Source organism: Heterodontus francisci, chromosome 10 (genome assembly GCF_036365525.1).
Source record: "Heterodontus francisci isolate sHetFra1 chromosome 10, sHetFra1.hap1, whole genome shotgun sequence".
NCBI lineage: Eukaryota > Metazoa > Chordata > Chondrichthyes > Heterodontiformes > Heterodontidae > Heterodontus > Heterodontus francisci.
The window spans coordinates 9,440,466-9,453,343 of record NC_090380.1 but is presented as its reverse complement, the minus strand read 5'-3'; the positions used below and the strand labels follow the sequence as shown (position 1 = coordinate 9,453,343).

At 48.1% G+C, this 12,878-nt stretch overlaps 1 protein-coding gene across 5 annotated transcripts in view; it reads right to left on the bottom strand.

Moving 5' to 3' along the window:
* Positions 1 to 12,878, bottom strand: part of LOC137374078 (MAP7 domain-containing protein 2-like) — a 235,357-nt gene that overhangs the window by 43,371 nt on the left and 179,108 nt on the right. For all 5 annotated transcript variants that reach the window (XM_068039827.1, XM_068039828.1, XM_068039831.1 and 2 more), the window contains 2 exons: positions 10,169 to 10,307; positions 8,253 to 8,433 (listed from right to left, as the gene is read on the bottom strand). In XM_068039827.1, the coding sequence (XP_067895928.1) occupies positions 8,253 to 8,433; positions 10,169 to 10,307 (320 nt within the window). The remainder of the gene's footprint in view (positions 1 to 8,252; positions 8,434 to 10,168; positions 10,308 to 12,878) is intronic.

The following is a 12,878-nucleotide window of genomic DNA, read 5'->3' as shown; positions in this document are numbered from 1 at the left end:
AAACCAGACAGGGTAAGGTGTCATCCCCATTGGAGAGAGTCCGGAGTCACATCTAAACCAGACAGGGTAAGGTGTCATCCCCATTGGAGAGAGTCTGGAGTCACATCTAAACCAGACAGGGTAAAGGTGTCATCCCCATTGGAGAGAGTCTGGAGTCACATCTAAACCAGACAGGATAAGGTGTCATCCCCATTGGAGAGAGTCTGGAGTCACATCTAAACCAGACAGGGTAAGGTGTCATCCCCATTGGAGAGAGTCCGGAGTCACACCTAAACCAGACAGGATAAGGAGTAATCCCCATTGGAGAGAGTCCGGAGTCACATCTAAACCAGACAGGGTAAGGTGTCATCCCCATTGGAGAGAGTCTGGAGTCACAACTAAACCAGACAGGGTAAGGTGTCATCCCCATTGGAGAGAGTCCGGAGTCACATCTAAACCAGACAGGGTAAGGTGTCATCCCCATTGGAGAGAGTCCGGAGTCACATCTAAACCAGACAGGGTAAGGAGTCATCCCCATTGGAGAGAGTCCGGAGTCACACCTAAACCAGACAGGGTAAGGAGTCATCCCCATTGGAGAGAGTCCGGAATCACATCTAAACCAGACAGGGTAAGGAGTCATCCCCATTGGAGAGAGTCTGGAGTCACATCTAAACCAGACAGGGTAAGGAGTCATCCCCATTGGAGAGAGTCTGGAGTCACATCTAAACCAGACAGGGTAAGGAGTCATCCCCATTGGAGAGAGTCCGGAGTCACATCTAAACCAGACAGGGTAAGGTGTCATCCCCATTGGAGAGAGTCCGGAGTCACATCTAAACCAGACAGGGTAAGGAGTCATCCCCATTGGAGAGAGTCCGGAGTCACATCTAAACCAGACAGGGTAAGGTGTCATCCCCATTGGAGAGAGTCCGGAATCACATCTAAACCAGACAGGGTAAGGAGTCATCCCCATTGGAGAGAGTCCGGAGTCACACCTAAACCAGACAGGGTAAGGAGTCATCCCCATTGGAGAGAGTCCGGAATCACATCTAAACCAGACAGGGTAAGGAGTCATCCCCATTGGAGAGAGTCTGGAGTCACATCTAAACCAGACAGGGTAAGGAGTCATCCCCATTGGAGAGAGTCCGGAGTCACATCTAAACCAGACAGGGTAAGGTGTCATCCCCATTGGAGAGAGTCCGGAGTCACATCTAAACCAGACAGGGTAAGGAGTCATCCCCATTGGAGAGAGTCCGGAGTCACATCTAAACCAGACAGGGTAAGGTGTCATCCCCATTGGAGAGAGTCTGGAGTCACAACTAAACCAGACAGGGTAAGGTGTCATCCCCATTGGAGAGAGTCCGGAGTCACATCTAAACCAGACAGGATAAGGAGGCATCCCCATTGGAGAGAGTCCGGAGTCACATCTAAACCAGACAGGGTAAGGAGTCATCCCCATTGGAGAGAGTCCGGAGTCACATCTAAACCAGACAGGGTAAGGAGTCATCCCCATTGGAGAGAGTCCGGAGTCACATCTAAACCAGACAGGGTAAGGAGTCATCCCCATTGGAGAGAGTCTGGAATCACATCTAAACCAGACAGGATAAGGAGTCATCCCCATTGGAGAGAGTCCGGAGTCACATCTAAACCAGACAGGATAAGGTGTCATCCCCATTGGAGAGAGTCTGGAATCACATCTAAACCAGACAGGATAAGGTGTCATCCCCATTGGAGAGAGTCTGGAGTCACATCTAAACCAGACAGGGTAAGGAGTCATCCCCATTGGAGAGAGTCTGGAATCACATCTAAACCAGACAGGATAAGGAGTCATCCCCATTGGAGAGAGTCCGGAGTCACATCTAAACCAGACAGGATAAGGTGTCATCCCCATTGGAGAGAGTCTGGAATCACATCTAAACCAGACAGGGTAAGGAGTCATCCCCATTGGAGAGAGTCTGGAGTCACATCTAAACCAGACAGGGTAAGGAGTCATCCCCATTGGAGAGAGTCTGGAATCACATCTAAACCAGACAGGATAAGGAGTCATCCCCATTGGAGAGAGTCCGGAGTCACATCTAAACCAGACAGGATAAGGTGTCATCCCCATTGGAGAGAGTCTGGAGTCACATCTAAACCAGACAGGGTAAGGAGTCATCCCCATTGGAGAGAGTCTGGAATCACATCTAAACCAGACAGGATAAGGAGTCATCCCCATTGGAGAGAGTCCGGAGTCACATCTAAACCAGACAGGATAAGGTGTCATCCCCATTGGAGAGAGTCTGGAGTCACATCTAAACCAGACAGGGTAAGGAGTCATCCCCATTGGAGAGAGTCCGGAGTCACATCTAAACCAGACAGGGTAAGGAGTCATCCCCATTGGAGAGAGTCTGGAATCACATCTAAACCAGACAGGGTAAGGAGTCATCCCCATTAGAGAGAGTCTGGAGTCACATCTAAACCAGACAGGGTAAGGAGTCATCCCCATTAGAGAGAGTCTGGAATCACATCTAAACCAGACAGGGTAAGGAGTCATTCCCATTGGAGAGAGTCCGGAGTCACATCTAAACCAGACAGGGTAAGGAGTCATCCCCATTGGAGAGAGTCTGGAATCACATCTAAACCAGACAGGGTAAGGAGTCATCCCCATTAGAGAGAGTCTGGAGTCACATCTAAACCAGACAGGGTAAGGAGTCATCCCCATTAGAGAGAGTCTGGAATCACATCTAAACCAGACAGGGTAAGGAGTCATTCCCATTGGAGAGAGTCTGGAATCACATCTAAACCAGACAGGGTAAGGAGTCATCCCCATTAGAGAGAGTCTGGAGTCACATCTAAACCAGACAGGGTAAGGAGTCATCCCCATTAGAGAGAGTCTGGAGTCACATCTAAACCAGACAGGGTAAGGAGTCATCCCCATTAGAGAGAGTCTGGAGTCACATCTAAACCAGACAGGGTAAGGAGTCATCCCCATTAGAGAGAGTCTGGAGTCACATCTAAACCAGACAGGGTAAGGAGTCATCCCCATTAGAGAGAGTCTGGAATCACATCTAAACCAGACAGGGTAAGGAGTCATTCCCATTGGAGAGAGTCCGGAGTCACATCTAAACCAGACAGGGTAAGGAGTCATCCCCATTGGAGAGAGTCTGGAATCACATCTAAACCAGACAGGGTAAGGAGTCATCCCCATTAGAGAGAGTCTGGAGTCACATCTAAACCAGACAGGGTAAGGAGTCATCCCCATTAGAGAGAGTCTGGAATCACATCTAAACCAGACAGGGTAAGGAGTCATTCCCATTGGAGAGAGTCTGGAATCACATCTAAACCAGACAGGGTAAGGAGTCATCCCCATTAGAGAGAGTCTGGAATCACATCTAAACCAGACAGGGTAAGGAGTCATTCCCATTAGAGAGAGTCTGGAATCACATCTAAACCAGACAGGGTAAGGTGTCATCCCCATTGGAGAGAGTCCGGAGTCACAACTAAACCAGACAGGGTAAGGAGTCATCCCCATTAGAGAGAGTCTGGAATCACATCTAAACCAGACAGGGTAAGGAGTCATCCCCATTAGAGAGAGTCTGGAATCACATCTAAACCAGACAGGGTAAGGAGTCATTCCCATTAGAGAGAGTCTGGAATCACATCTAAACCAGACAGGGTAAGGTGTCATCCCCATTGGAGAGAGTCCGGAGTCACAACTAAACCAGACAGGGTAAGGAGTCATCCCCATTAGAGAGAGTCTGGAATCACATCTAAACCAGACAGGGTAAGGAGTCATTCCCATTGGAGAGAGTCTGGAATCACATCTAAACCAGACAGGGTAAGGAGTCATTCCCATTGGAGAGAGTCTGGAATCACATCTAAACCAGACAGGGTAAGGAGTCATCCCCATTGGAGAGAGTCTGGAATCACATCTAAACCAGACAGGGTAAGGAGTCATCCCCATTAGAGAGAGTCTGGAATCACATCTAAACCAGACAGGGTAAGGAGTCATTCCCATTGGAGAGAGTCTGGAATCACATCTAAACCAGACAGGGTAAGGAGTCATCCCCATTGGAGAGAGTCCGGAGTCACATCTAAACCAGACAGGGTAAGGAGTCATCCCCATTGGAGAGAGTCCGGAGTCACATCTAAACCAGACAGGGTAAGGTGTCATCCCCATTGGAGAGAGTCCGGAGTCACATCTAAACCAGACAGGGTAAGGAGTCATCCCCATTGGAGAGAGTCCGGAGTCACATCTAAACCAGACAGGGTAAGGAGTCATCCCCATTAGAGAGAGTCTGGAATCACATCTAAACCAGACAGGATAAGGTGTCATCCCCATTGGAGAGAGTCCGGAGTCACATCTAAACCAGACAGGGTAAGGAGTCATCCCCATTGGAGAGAGTCCGGAGTCACACCTAAACCAGACAGGATAAGGAGTAATCCCCATTGGAGAGAGTCCGGAGTCACATCTAAACCAGACAGGGTAAGGTGTCATCCCCATTGGAGAGAGTCCGGAGTCACATCTAAACCAGACAGGGTAAGGTGTCATCCCCATTGGAGAGAGTCCGGAGTCACATCTAAACCAGACAGGGTAAGGAGTCATCCCCATTGGAGAGAGTCCGGAGTCACATCTAAACCAGACAGGGTAAGGAGTCATCCCCATTGGAGAGAGTCCGGAGTCACATCTAAACCAGACAGGATAAGGTGTCATCCCCATTGGAGAGAGTCTGGAATCACATCTAAACCAGACAGGGTAAGGAGTCATTCCCATTGGAGAGAGTCTGGAATCACATCTAAACCAGACAGGGTAAGGAGTCATCCCCATTGGAGAGAGTCTGGAATCACATCTAAACCAGACAGGGTAAGGAGTCATCCCCATTAGAGAGAGTCTGGAATCACATCTAAACCAGACAGGGTAAGGAGTCATTCCCATTGGAGAGAGTCTGGAATCACATCTAAACCAGACAGGATAAGGTGTCATCCCCATTGGAGAGAGTCTGGAGTCACATCTAAACCAGACAGGGTAAGGAGTCATCCCCATTGGAGAGAGTCTGGAGTCACATCTAAACCAGACAGGGTAAGGAGTCATCCCCATTGGAGAGAGTCCGGAGTCACACCTAAACCAGACAGGGTAAGGAGTCATCCCCATTGGAGAGAGTCTGGAGTCACATCTAAACCAGACAGGGTAAGGAGTCATCCCCATTAGAGAGAGTCTGGAATCACATCTAAACCAGACAGGGTAAGGAGTCATCCCCATTGGAGAGAGTCCGGAGTCACATCTAAACCAGACAGGATAAGGTGTCATCCCCATTGGAGAGAGTCTGGAGTCACATCTAAACCAGACAGGGTAAGGAGTCATCCCCATTGGAGAGAGTCCGGAGTCACACCTAAACCAGACAGGATAAGGAGTAATCCCCATTGGAGAGAGTCCGGAGTCACATCTAAACCAGACAGGGTAAGGTGTCATCCCCATTGGAGAGAGTCCGGAGTCACATCTAAACCAGACAGGGTAAGGTGTCATCCCCATTGGAGAGAGTCCGGAGTCACATCTAAACCAGACAGGGTAAGGAGTCATCCCCATTGGAGAGAGTCCGGAGTCACATCTAAACCAGACAGGGTAAGGAGTCATCCCCATTGGAGAGAGTCCGGAGTCACATCTAAACCAGACAGGATAAGGTGTCATCCCCATTGGAGAGAGTCTGGAGTCACATCTAAACCAGACAGGGTAAAGGTGTCATCCCCATTGGAGAGAGTCTGGAGTCACATCTAAACCAGACAGGATAAGGTGTCATCCCCATTGGAGAGAGTCCGGAGTCACACCTAAACCAGACAGGGTAAGGAGTCATCCCCATTGGAGAGAGTCTGGAGTCACATCTAAACCAGACAGGGTAAGGAGTCATTCCCATTGGAGAGAGTCTGGAATCACATCTAAACCAGACAGGATAAGGTGTCATCCCCATTGGAGAGAGTCCGGAGTCACATCTAAACCAGACAGGGTAAGGAGTCATTCCCATTGGAGAGAGTCTGGAATCACATCTAAACCAGACAGGATAAGGTGTCATCCCCATTGGAGAGAGTCTGGAGTCACATCTAAACCAGACAGGGTAAGGTGTCATCCCCATTGGAGAGAGTCCGGAGTCACATCTAAACCAGACAGGGTAAGGAGTCATTCCCATTGGAGAGAGTCCGGAGTCACATCTAAACCAGACAGGGTAAGGAGTCATCCCCATTGGAGAGAGTCTGGAGTCACATCTAAACCAGACAGGGTAAGGAGTCATTCCCATTGGAGAGAGTCCGGAGTCACATCTAAACCAGACAGGGTAAGGAGTCATCCCCATTGGAGAGAGTCCGGAGTCACATCTAAACCAGACAGGGTAAGGAGTCATCCCCATTGGAGAGAGTCTGGAGTCACATCTAAACCAGACAGGGTAAGGAGTCATCCCCATTGGAGAGAGTCCGGAGTCACATCTAAACCAGACAGGGTAAGGTGTCATCCCCATTGGAGAGAGTCTGGAATCACATCTAAACCAGACAGGATAAGGTGTCATCCCCATTGGAGAGAGTCTGGAGTCACAACTAAACCAGACAGGGTAAGGAGTCATCCCCATTGGAGAGAGTCTGGAGTCACATCTAAACCAGACAGGGTAAGGTGTCATCCCCATTGGAGAGAGTCCGGAGTCACATCTAAACCAGACAGGGTAAGGTGTCATCCCCATTGGAGAGAGTCTGGAGTCACATCTAAACCAGACAGGGTAAGGAGTCATCCCCATTGGAGAGAGTCTGGAGTCACATCTAAACCAGACAGGGTAAGGTGTCATCCCCATTGGAGAGAGTCCGGAGTCACATCTAAACCAGACAGGGTAAGGTGTCATCCCCATTGGCGAGAGTCCGGAGTCACATCTAAACCAGTAGGCTGAATGGCCTCCTCCTGCTCTTATTTTCTATGTTTCTATGGATGGCAGACTTCCTTTGTGAAATGATATTATGGAGCCAGTAGAAATTTAACGACAATCCAATTACTTCCTGGTCACTTTTCCTGATAGCAGCTTTTGGATTGAGTGGTGTTTGGTCTCCCCCAAATTGGGTGACCGCTTTGCGGAACACCTCTGCTCAATCCAAAAGCATGACCCCAAGCTTCCGGTCACACACCATTTCAACACCCTCCCTGCTCTCATGCCAACATTTCTGCCTGTGGCCTGCTCCCAGTGAACATCAAAGCAAACTCGAGGAGCAGCACCTGATCTTTCGATGAGGCACTCTGCAGTCTTACAGACTGAACATTGAGTTCAATGACTGGCCTTTTTTTAATATTTTATTTTTTTAACCATTGTTTTTTAAAGAGATACAGCGCTGAAACAGGCCCTTCGGCCCACCGAGTCCGTGTCAACCAAGAACCACCCATTTATACTAACCCCACAGTAATCCCATATTCCCTACCACCTACCTACACTAGGGGCAATTTACAATGGCCAATTTACCTATCACCTGCAAGTTTTTGGCGGTGGGAGGAAACCGGAGAACCCGACGAAAACCCACGCGGTCACAGGGAGAACTTGCAAACTCCGCACAGGCAGTACCCAGAATTGTCCCTGGAGCTGTGAGGCTGCGGTGCTAACCACTGCGCCACTGTCCCGCCCCTAACCATGTACCTCTTTTTCATGTAGTCAGAGCTGTTCATTATTCTGCTATTAACACTCTCTCTGGACTAATGCTTTGTCTTTCACCACAAGCATTAACACACTCTTTGCCTTTGTCCCAGGACAGCTTCGTTATTTAATCTCTCTTGCCCTATCAAACACCTTTCCCCTTTGGTCTCTCCCCCACCCCCCTACCCTTCACTCACTTAAAACCTAATTCTTTTCTAACCTTTGCCAGTTCTGATGAAAGGTCACAGATCTGAAACGTTAACTTTGCTTCTCTCTCCACAGATGCTGCCAGACCTGTTGAGTATTTCCAGCACTTTGTGTTTTTGTTTCAGATTTCCAGCATCTGCAGTATTTTGCTTTTATTAAGATAGAATTTCAACTTGCACTCCCCGATTATTCCGCTAGACTACATGTTTTAACTCTCTATCTTTACAGGACTGAGTTCCACTGATAATTACAGTAATATGTGATAAGATTTCTGTTAGGCCTTTGAAAAGATGTTGCACTGCTCATCTAACCTTGCACCAGGATTGATTCAGCTTTCAGTCCATTTGTTAGTCAGGGGTGAGAAGCAGGGATAAAAGAACTGAGGAAGAGTTAAACACATACATATCCATGACAACCATGAATCACCATTTCACCACTAACCTGCTGTTCAAGTCTGGCCAGCAGCTCTCTTTCCTGCTGTTCTTTTAAGAGTCTTTCCTCTTCTGCTTTTCTCTGGTGTTCCAGCTCCTGCTGTCTTCGCTCTTCTTCAAGCCTGCGTGCCTCTTCTTCACGACGAGCTCTCTCTTCAGCTTCTTTTCTCTGCAACTCTTCCTTCAATTTCCTTTAACAAGCACCAGATTTACTCAGATTCATCATTAGCCTCTTCTGCATACCACTGAGGGCAAGGTCCAATCATTTGCATAAAATCCCTTCCTTCATGGGTAACTGTTAGTCAGGTCAGGTGGTAAACGAGTGGTAGAGGGTGCTACCCGCGATTGCTCAGCACCAAATGCCAGGTGCTGGTGACATAGCCGCCACCTCCAGAAAGGGCCAACGGCTTTGGACAGACGAGCCCCTGGAGGGGGGAGGGAGTGGGATCCTTGTTGGAGAAAACACCAGCAAAAGGCGGACAAGCTAATCCTTGAATTAGCTGATTGCACCCACAACCTGCAAAGGGGGTCCTGCTGGATTACAGAACAGGTCAATGAAAGAGTGAGTGTGGAACATCCCAAACACAACAGCACGGTTCAAGTCCTTGCCTTGGGTTTGGAGGACAGTCACAGGAACCCCAATGATGGTCAAGCCACGATGATGATGGATAGGATTCTATCATCTGTTAGAATTTTGTTTGAGGAAAATGGTGAATGTTGCAGAATATTTATATTTAAATGAAGCAGTCAGTTGAGAAATTTTAAATGGTGCTGCTCTTGGTTTCTTTTTAAACCTGTGTCATTGGACAGAAACCTAATTTGTTTGAGAATTGTTGAATTTCTCTCTTCCCGCACTACACATTTTATTTAGCTATGTTATCGTCTGCTCATTTGCTTGGAGTGCGGTGGGCAGGCAGGAATCTCTGTCTCCTATAATTCACAGATGAAGATGCAATTATCCCATGCGCTGAAGACAATACACATGGTAAGTGTCTATTAATGTGTTGTCATTTGTTATTTGAGTGCTAGTGGAAGATTAGTGCATTTGTTTTCCCCCAAACTCTTAAAAGTCCTCCTGGGAGTAATCCAGATTAACACATATTAATACACATACTTAATGTAAACAGTATTTCTAGCCCATAAGGGCCTCTTTACACATCTACTAAAGGTGGATATAGACTCATGTTGATTGCCTGCTTCTGAAATTTCTAATCTCAGCCATGTCACCTTGAGGAAGCAAAGCACTTTTGAGGCTGTGCTCCAGTATTCCTCATGGTAGCTTCGAGAGACCTGCAAGTCTAACTTTTTGTGGTTTTGGGTGGGGAATTGTGAGAAGCCTCCAGACTCAGCTGGACAATCACCCTCCGTAAACGTCAGCTTACCCAAGAGCTCTGCTGCCCTTGTCTTAACTCGTACCAAGTCCCATTCACCTATCATACCCTACATTGGCTCCTGGTCAAGTAATGCCTTGAGTTTAAAATTCTCGTCCTTGTTTCCAAATCCCTCCATGGCCTCGCCACTCCCCGTCTCTGTAATCTCCTCCAGCCCCACAACCCTCTGAGATATCTAATCCAATTCTGCCCTCTTCAGCATTCCTGATTTTAAACTGCTCCACTATCGGCCTTGCCTTCAGCTGCATTGGCTTGAAACTCTGGAATTCCCTCCCCAAACCTCTCTTTCTTTAAGACGCTCCTTAAAACCTAGCTCTTTGACCAAGCTTTTGATTATTTGTTCTAATATCTCCTTATGCGGCTCGGTGTCAAATTTTATTTGATAATGCTTATGTGGAGCACCTTGGGACATCTTACTACATTAAAGACGATATATAAATGAAGGTTGTTGTTATAAAGAAACGGAATACAGTAGATAAATGCAGATTGACTGAAGCCTGGTTACCATCACAGTTTCTCAATATAAGCGCGTTACCTTTCAGCTTCCTCCTGCTCGAGCCGCTCCTTCTCTTCCAGCTCCTTTTGCAGCCGTGCATGTCTGCGTCTTTCTGCTAGAAGTTTAGCTGCTTCCTCTGCATTAGTTGTTCCTGCCATGGTTTTACTACTGGATGTTTCTGAAAGAGAAATGTGGAGGGGTGACTCAGTCAGAAGTGTGCTGTTATTTAGCAAAGCAGCAAATGCACTGGGACACAAACAATGAGATAAGCAGTCAACTCTAATATCTATAACCAGGTGAAAAAGCAGGTCATATTCTGTCCCCATCGTTCAACCCAAAATCATTGGAAAGAACACAAAGGATTTGCTCCAAATGGATTGATTTTCTCAAAATGTAACTGAATGTCAGTGATATGCAAAAAGCGAAAATGTTGTACATGCTGGAAATCTGAAATTAAAAGAGAAAATGCTGGAAACACTCAGTGGATCAAAGAGCATTCACGCAGAGAGAGGAAGGTAGGATTAATGTGTCAGCTCGCGAACCTCTCACCAGAACCTGAACTTGTTACAAATGAATAGCCAATAAGGAGGAACAAAGCCAGGGAAAAGTTGGCAGGGAAAGCAAAAAAGGAGAGCTTAAAGAAGAGAAAAAGAAAGAAATATCACAGCCATCTCCTTTTCTCCTCTTCCTGCTGCCTTTTCCCGCCATTGTCCAGCCCTAGTTGCCATGAGTTTGATACAACTGAGGCCATTTCAGAGGCAGGTAAGAGTCCACACACTGCTGTGGGACTGGAGTCATTTGACCGTGTAAGGACAGCACATTTCCTTCCCTTAAGGGCACTAGTAGGCGGCACAGTGGCGCAGTGATTAGCACCGCAGCCTCACAGCTCCAGCGACCCTGGTTCAGTTCTGGGTACTGCCCGTGCGGAGTTTGCAAGTTCTCCCTGTGTCTGCGTGGGTTTCCGCCGGGTGCTCCGGTTTCCTCTCACAGCCAAAGACTTGCAGGTTGATAGGTAAATTGGCCATTGTAAATTGCCCCTCGTGTAGGTAGATGGTAGGAGAATGGTGGGGAATATGGGATTAATGTAGGATTAGTATAAATGGATTGGTCAGCACAGACTTGGTGGACCGAAGGGCCTGTTTCAGTGCTGTATCTCTAAATAAAGATGGGGTTTTATGACAATCTGAGTGTTTCAGGGGCACCTTTACTGACATCAGCCGTTTATTTACAACTATTAACTGAGTTCAAATTCTCAGACTGCCCTGGTGGGACTGGAACTCATGCATAGATGCAAACCCATGTCCTAGCACTCTGTTGTACTGAGCACTGCTGCTACAATTCATAAGTAGATATGAAATAGGAACAGGAGTAAACCATTTGGCCCCTCAAACCTGCTCCACCATTCAGAGTGATCATGGCTGAACTTCACCCTCAACTCAATTTTCTCACCCGATCCCACATCCCTTGATTCCCTTAGTGTTCAAAAGTCTATCAATCTCAGCCTTGAATATACTCGATGGTCGGAATTTTACTTTCACCAGACGGGAGCCGTCCACTGACTAAAATGTCAGTGGCGATCCTGCCTCCACCTGGCCTGGTGATCCAGACCGCATTTTACAGTCCCCAGGCCCTTAATTGGTCTGAGGTGGGACTTCTCTCAAAGGGTCGTGAGTCTGTGGAATTCACTACCCCAGAGAGCGGTGGATGCCAGGGCATTGAGTAAATTTAAGGAGGAGATAGACAGATTTTTAATTAGTAATGGGTTGAAGGGCTATGGAGAACGGGCAGGAAAGTGGAGTTGAGGCCGAGATGAGATCAGCCATGATTGTATTGAATGGTGGAGCAGGCTCAAGGGGCTGAATTGCCTACTCCTGCTCCTAGTGTTCCACCTTATTGAGGCAGGAAATCCCGTCTAATGGAGCTGCCGGCCATTCAGAGGGCGGAGCGGAGGCCACTGCTGGGATCGCAACCCAACATCAACAAGAAGAGGAAGGTCGTCCTGGGAAAAGGTAAGTTTTTGGGGCCTCACCAGGGGTGATCGGTCGGGCCTCGGCGAGGTAAGTGTGGTTGATTGGGGGGACGGGGGGGGGGGGGGGGGGGGTGATGGGAGTGATTGGGACATCGGGGGCGGCTCCCCATCGGGCACAGGGTGCCTGATCATGAGGGTCCACCTCAGGCTGTCAGAAAGCCACCTGGTTTTGTCAGGCAGCTTTTCTTAGGCCTGGGCCGCCCGATCGGCCAAGGATAAAATCCCTGTGATGGCGGGTGGAGGCCCTTAAGTGGCCCTTAGCTAGCCACCGCCCTGCATAAAATGGCGGTGGAGGCGGGAGTGAGTCAGGAAGGGCCCCACCCCCGAGCCTCCCACTCTATTTTACACACCCTGCCACAAACCCGTACTTTGGGGGGGGGGAGGGGGACATAAAACCCCGGCCATGACTGAAATTCCACAGCCCTCTGGGATAGAGAGTTCCAAAGATTCACCACTCTGAGTGAAGAAGCCTTTCTTCATCTCAGTCTTAAATGGCCGGCCTCTTATTCTGAGACTCTGACCCCTTAGTTTTACTCTCCAGACAGGGAAACAGCATCTCAAATCTACCCTGTCAAGCTGTCTCATATTTTAACGAGATCACCTCTCATTCTTCTAAAATCCAGAGAACATAGGCTCATTCCACTCAATTCAATTTAGTGAGTTTTACAATGAAGGATGGGACATCATATACTGCCACCAACACCAAGTACTGTTCCATCC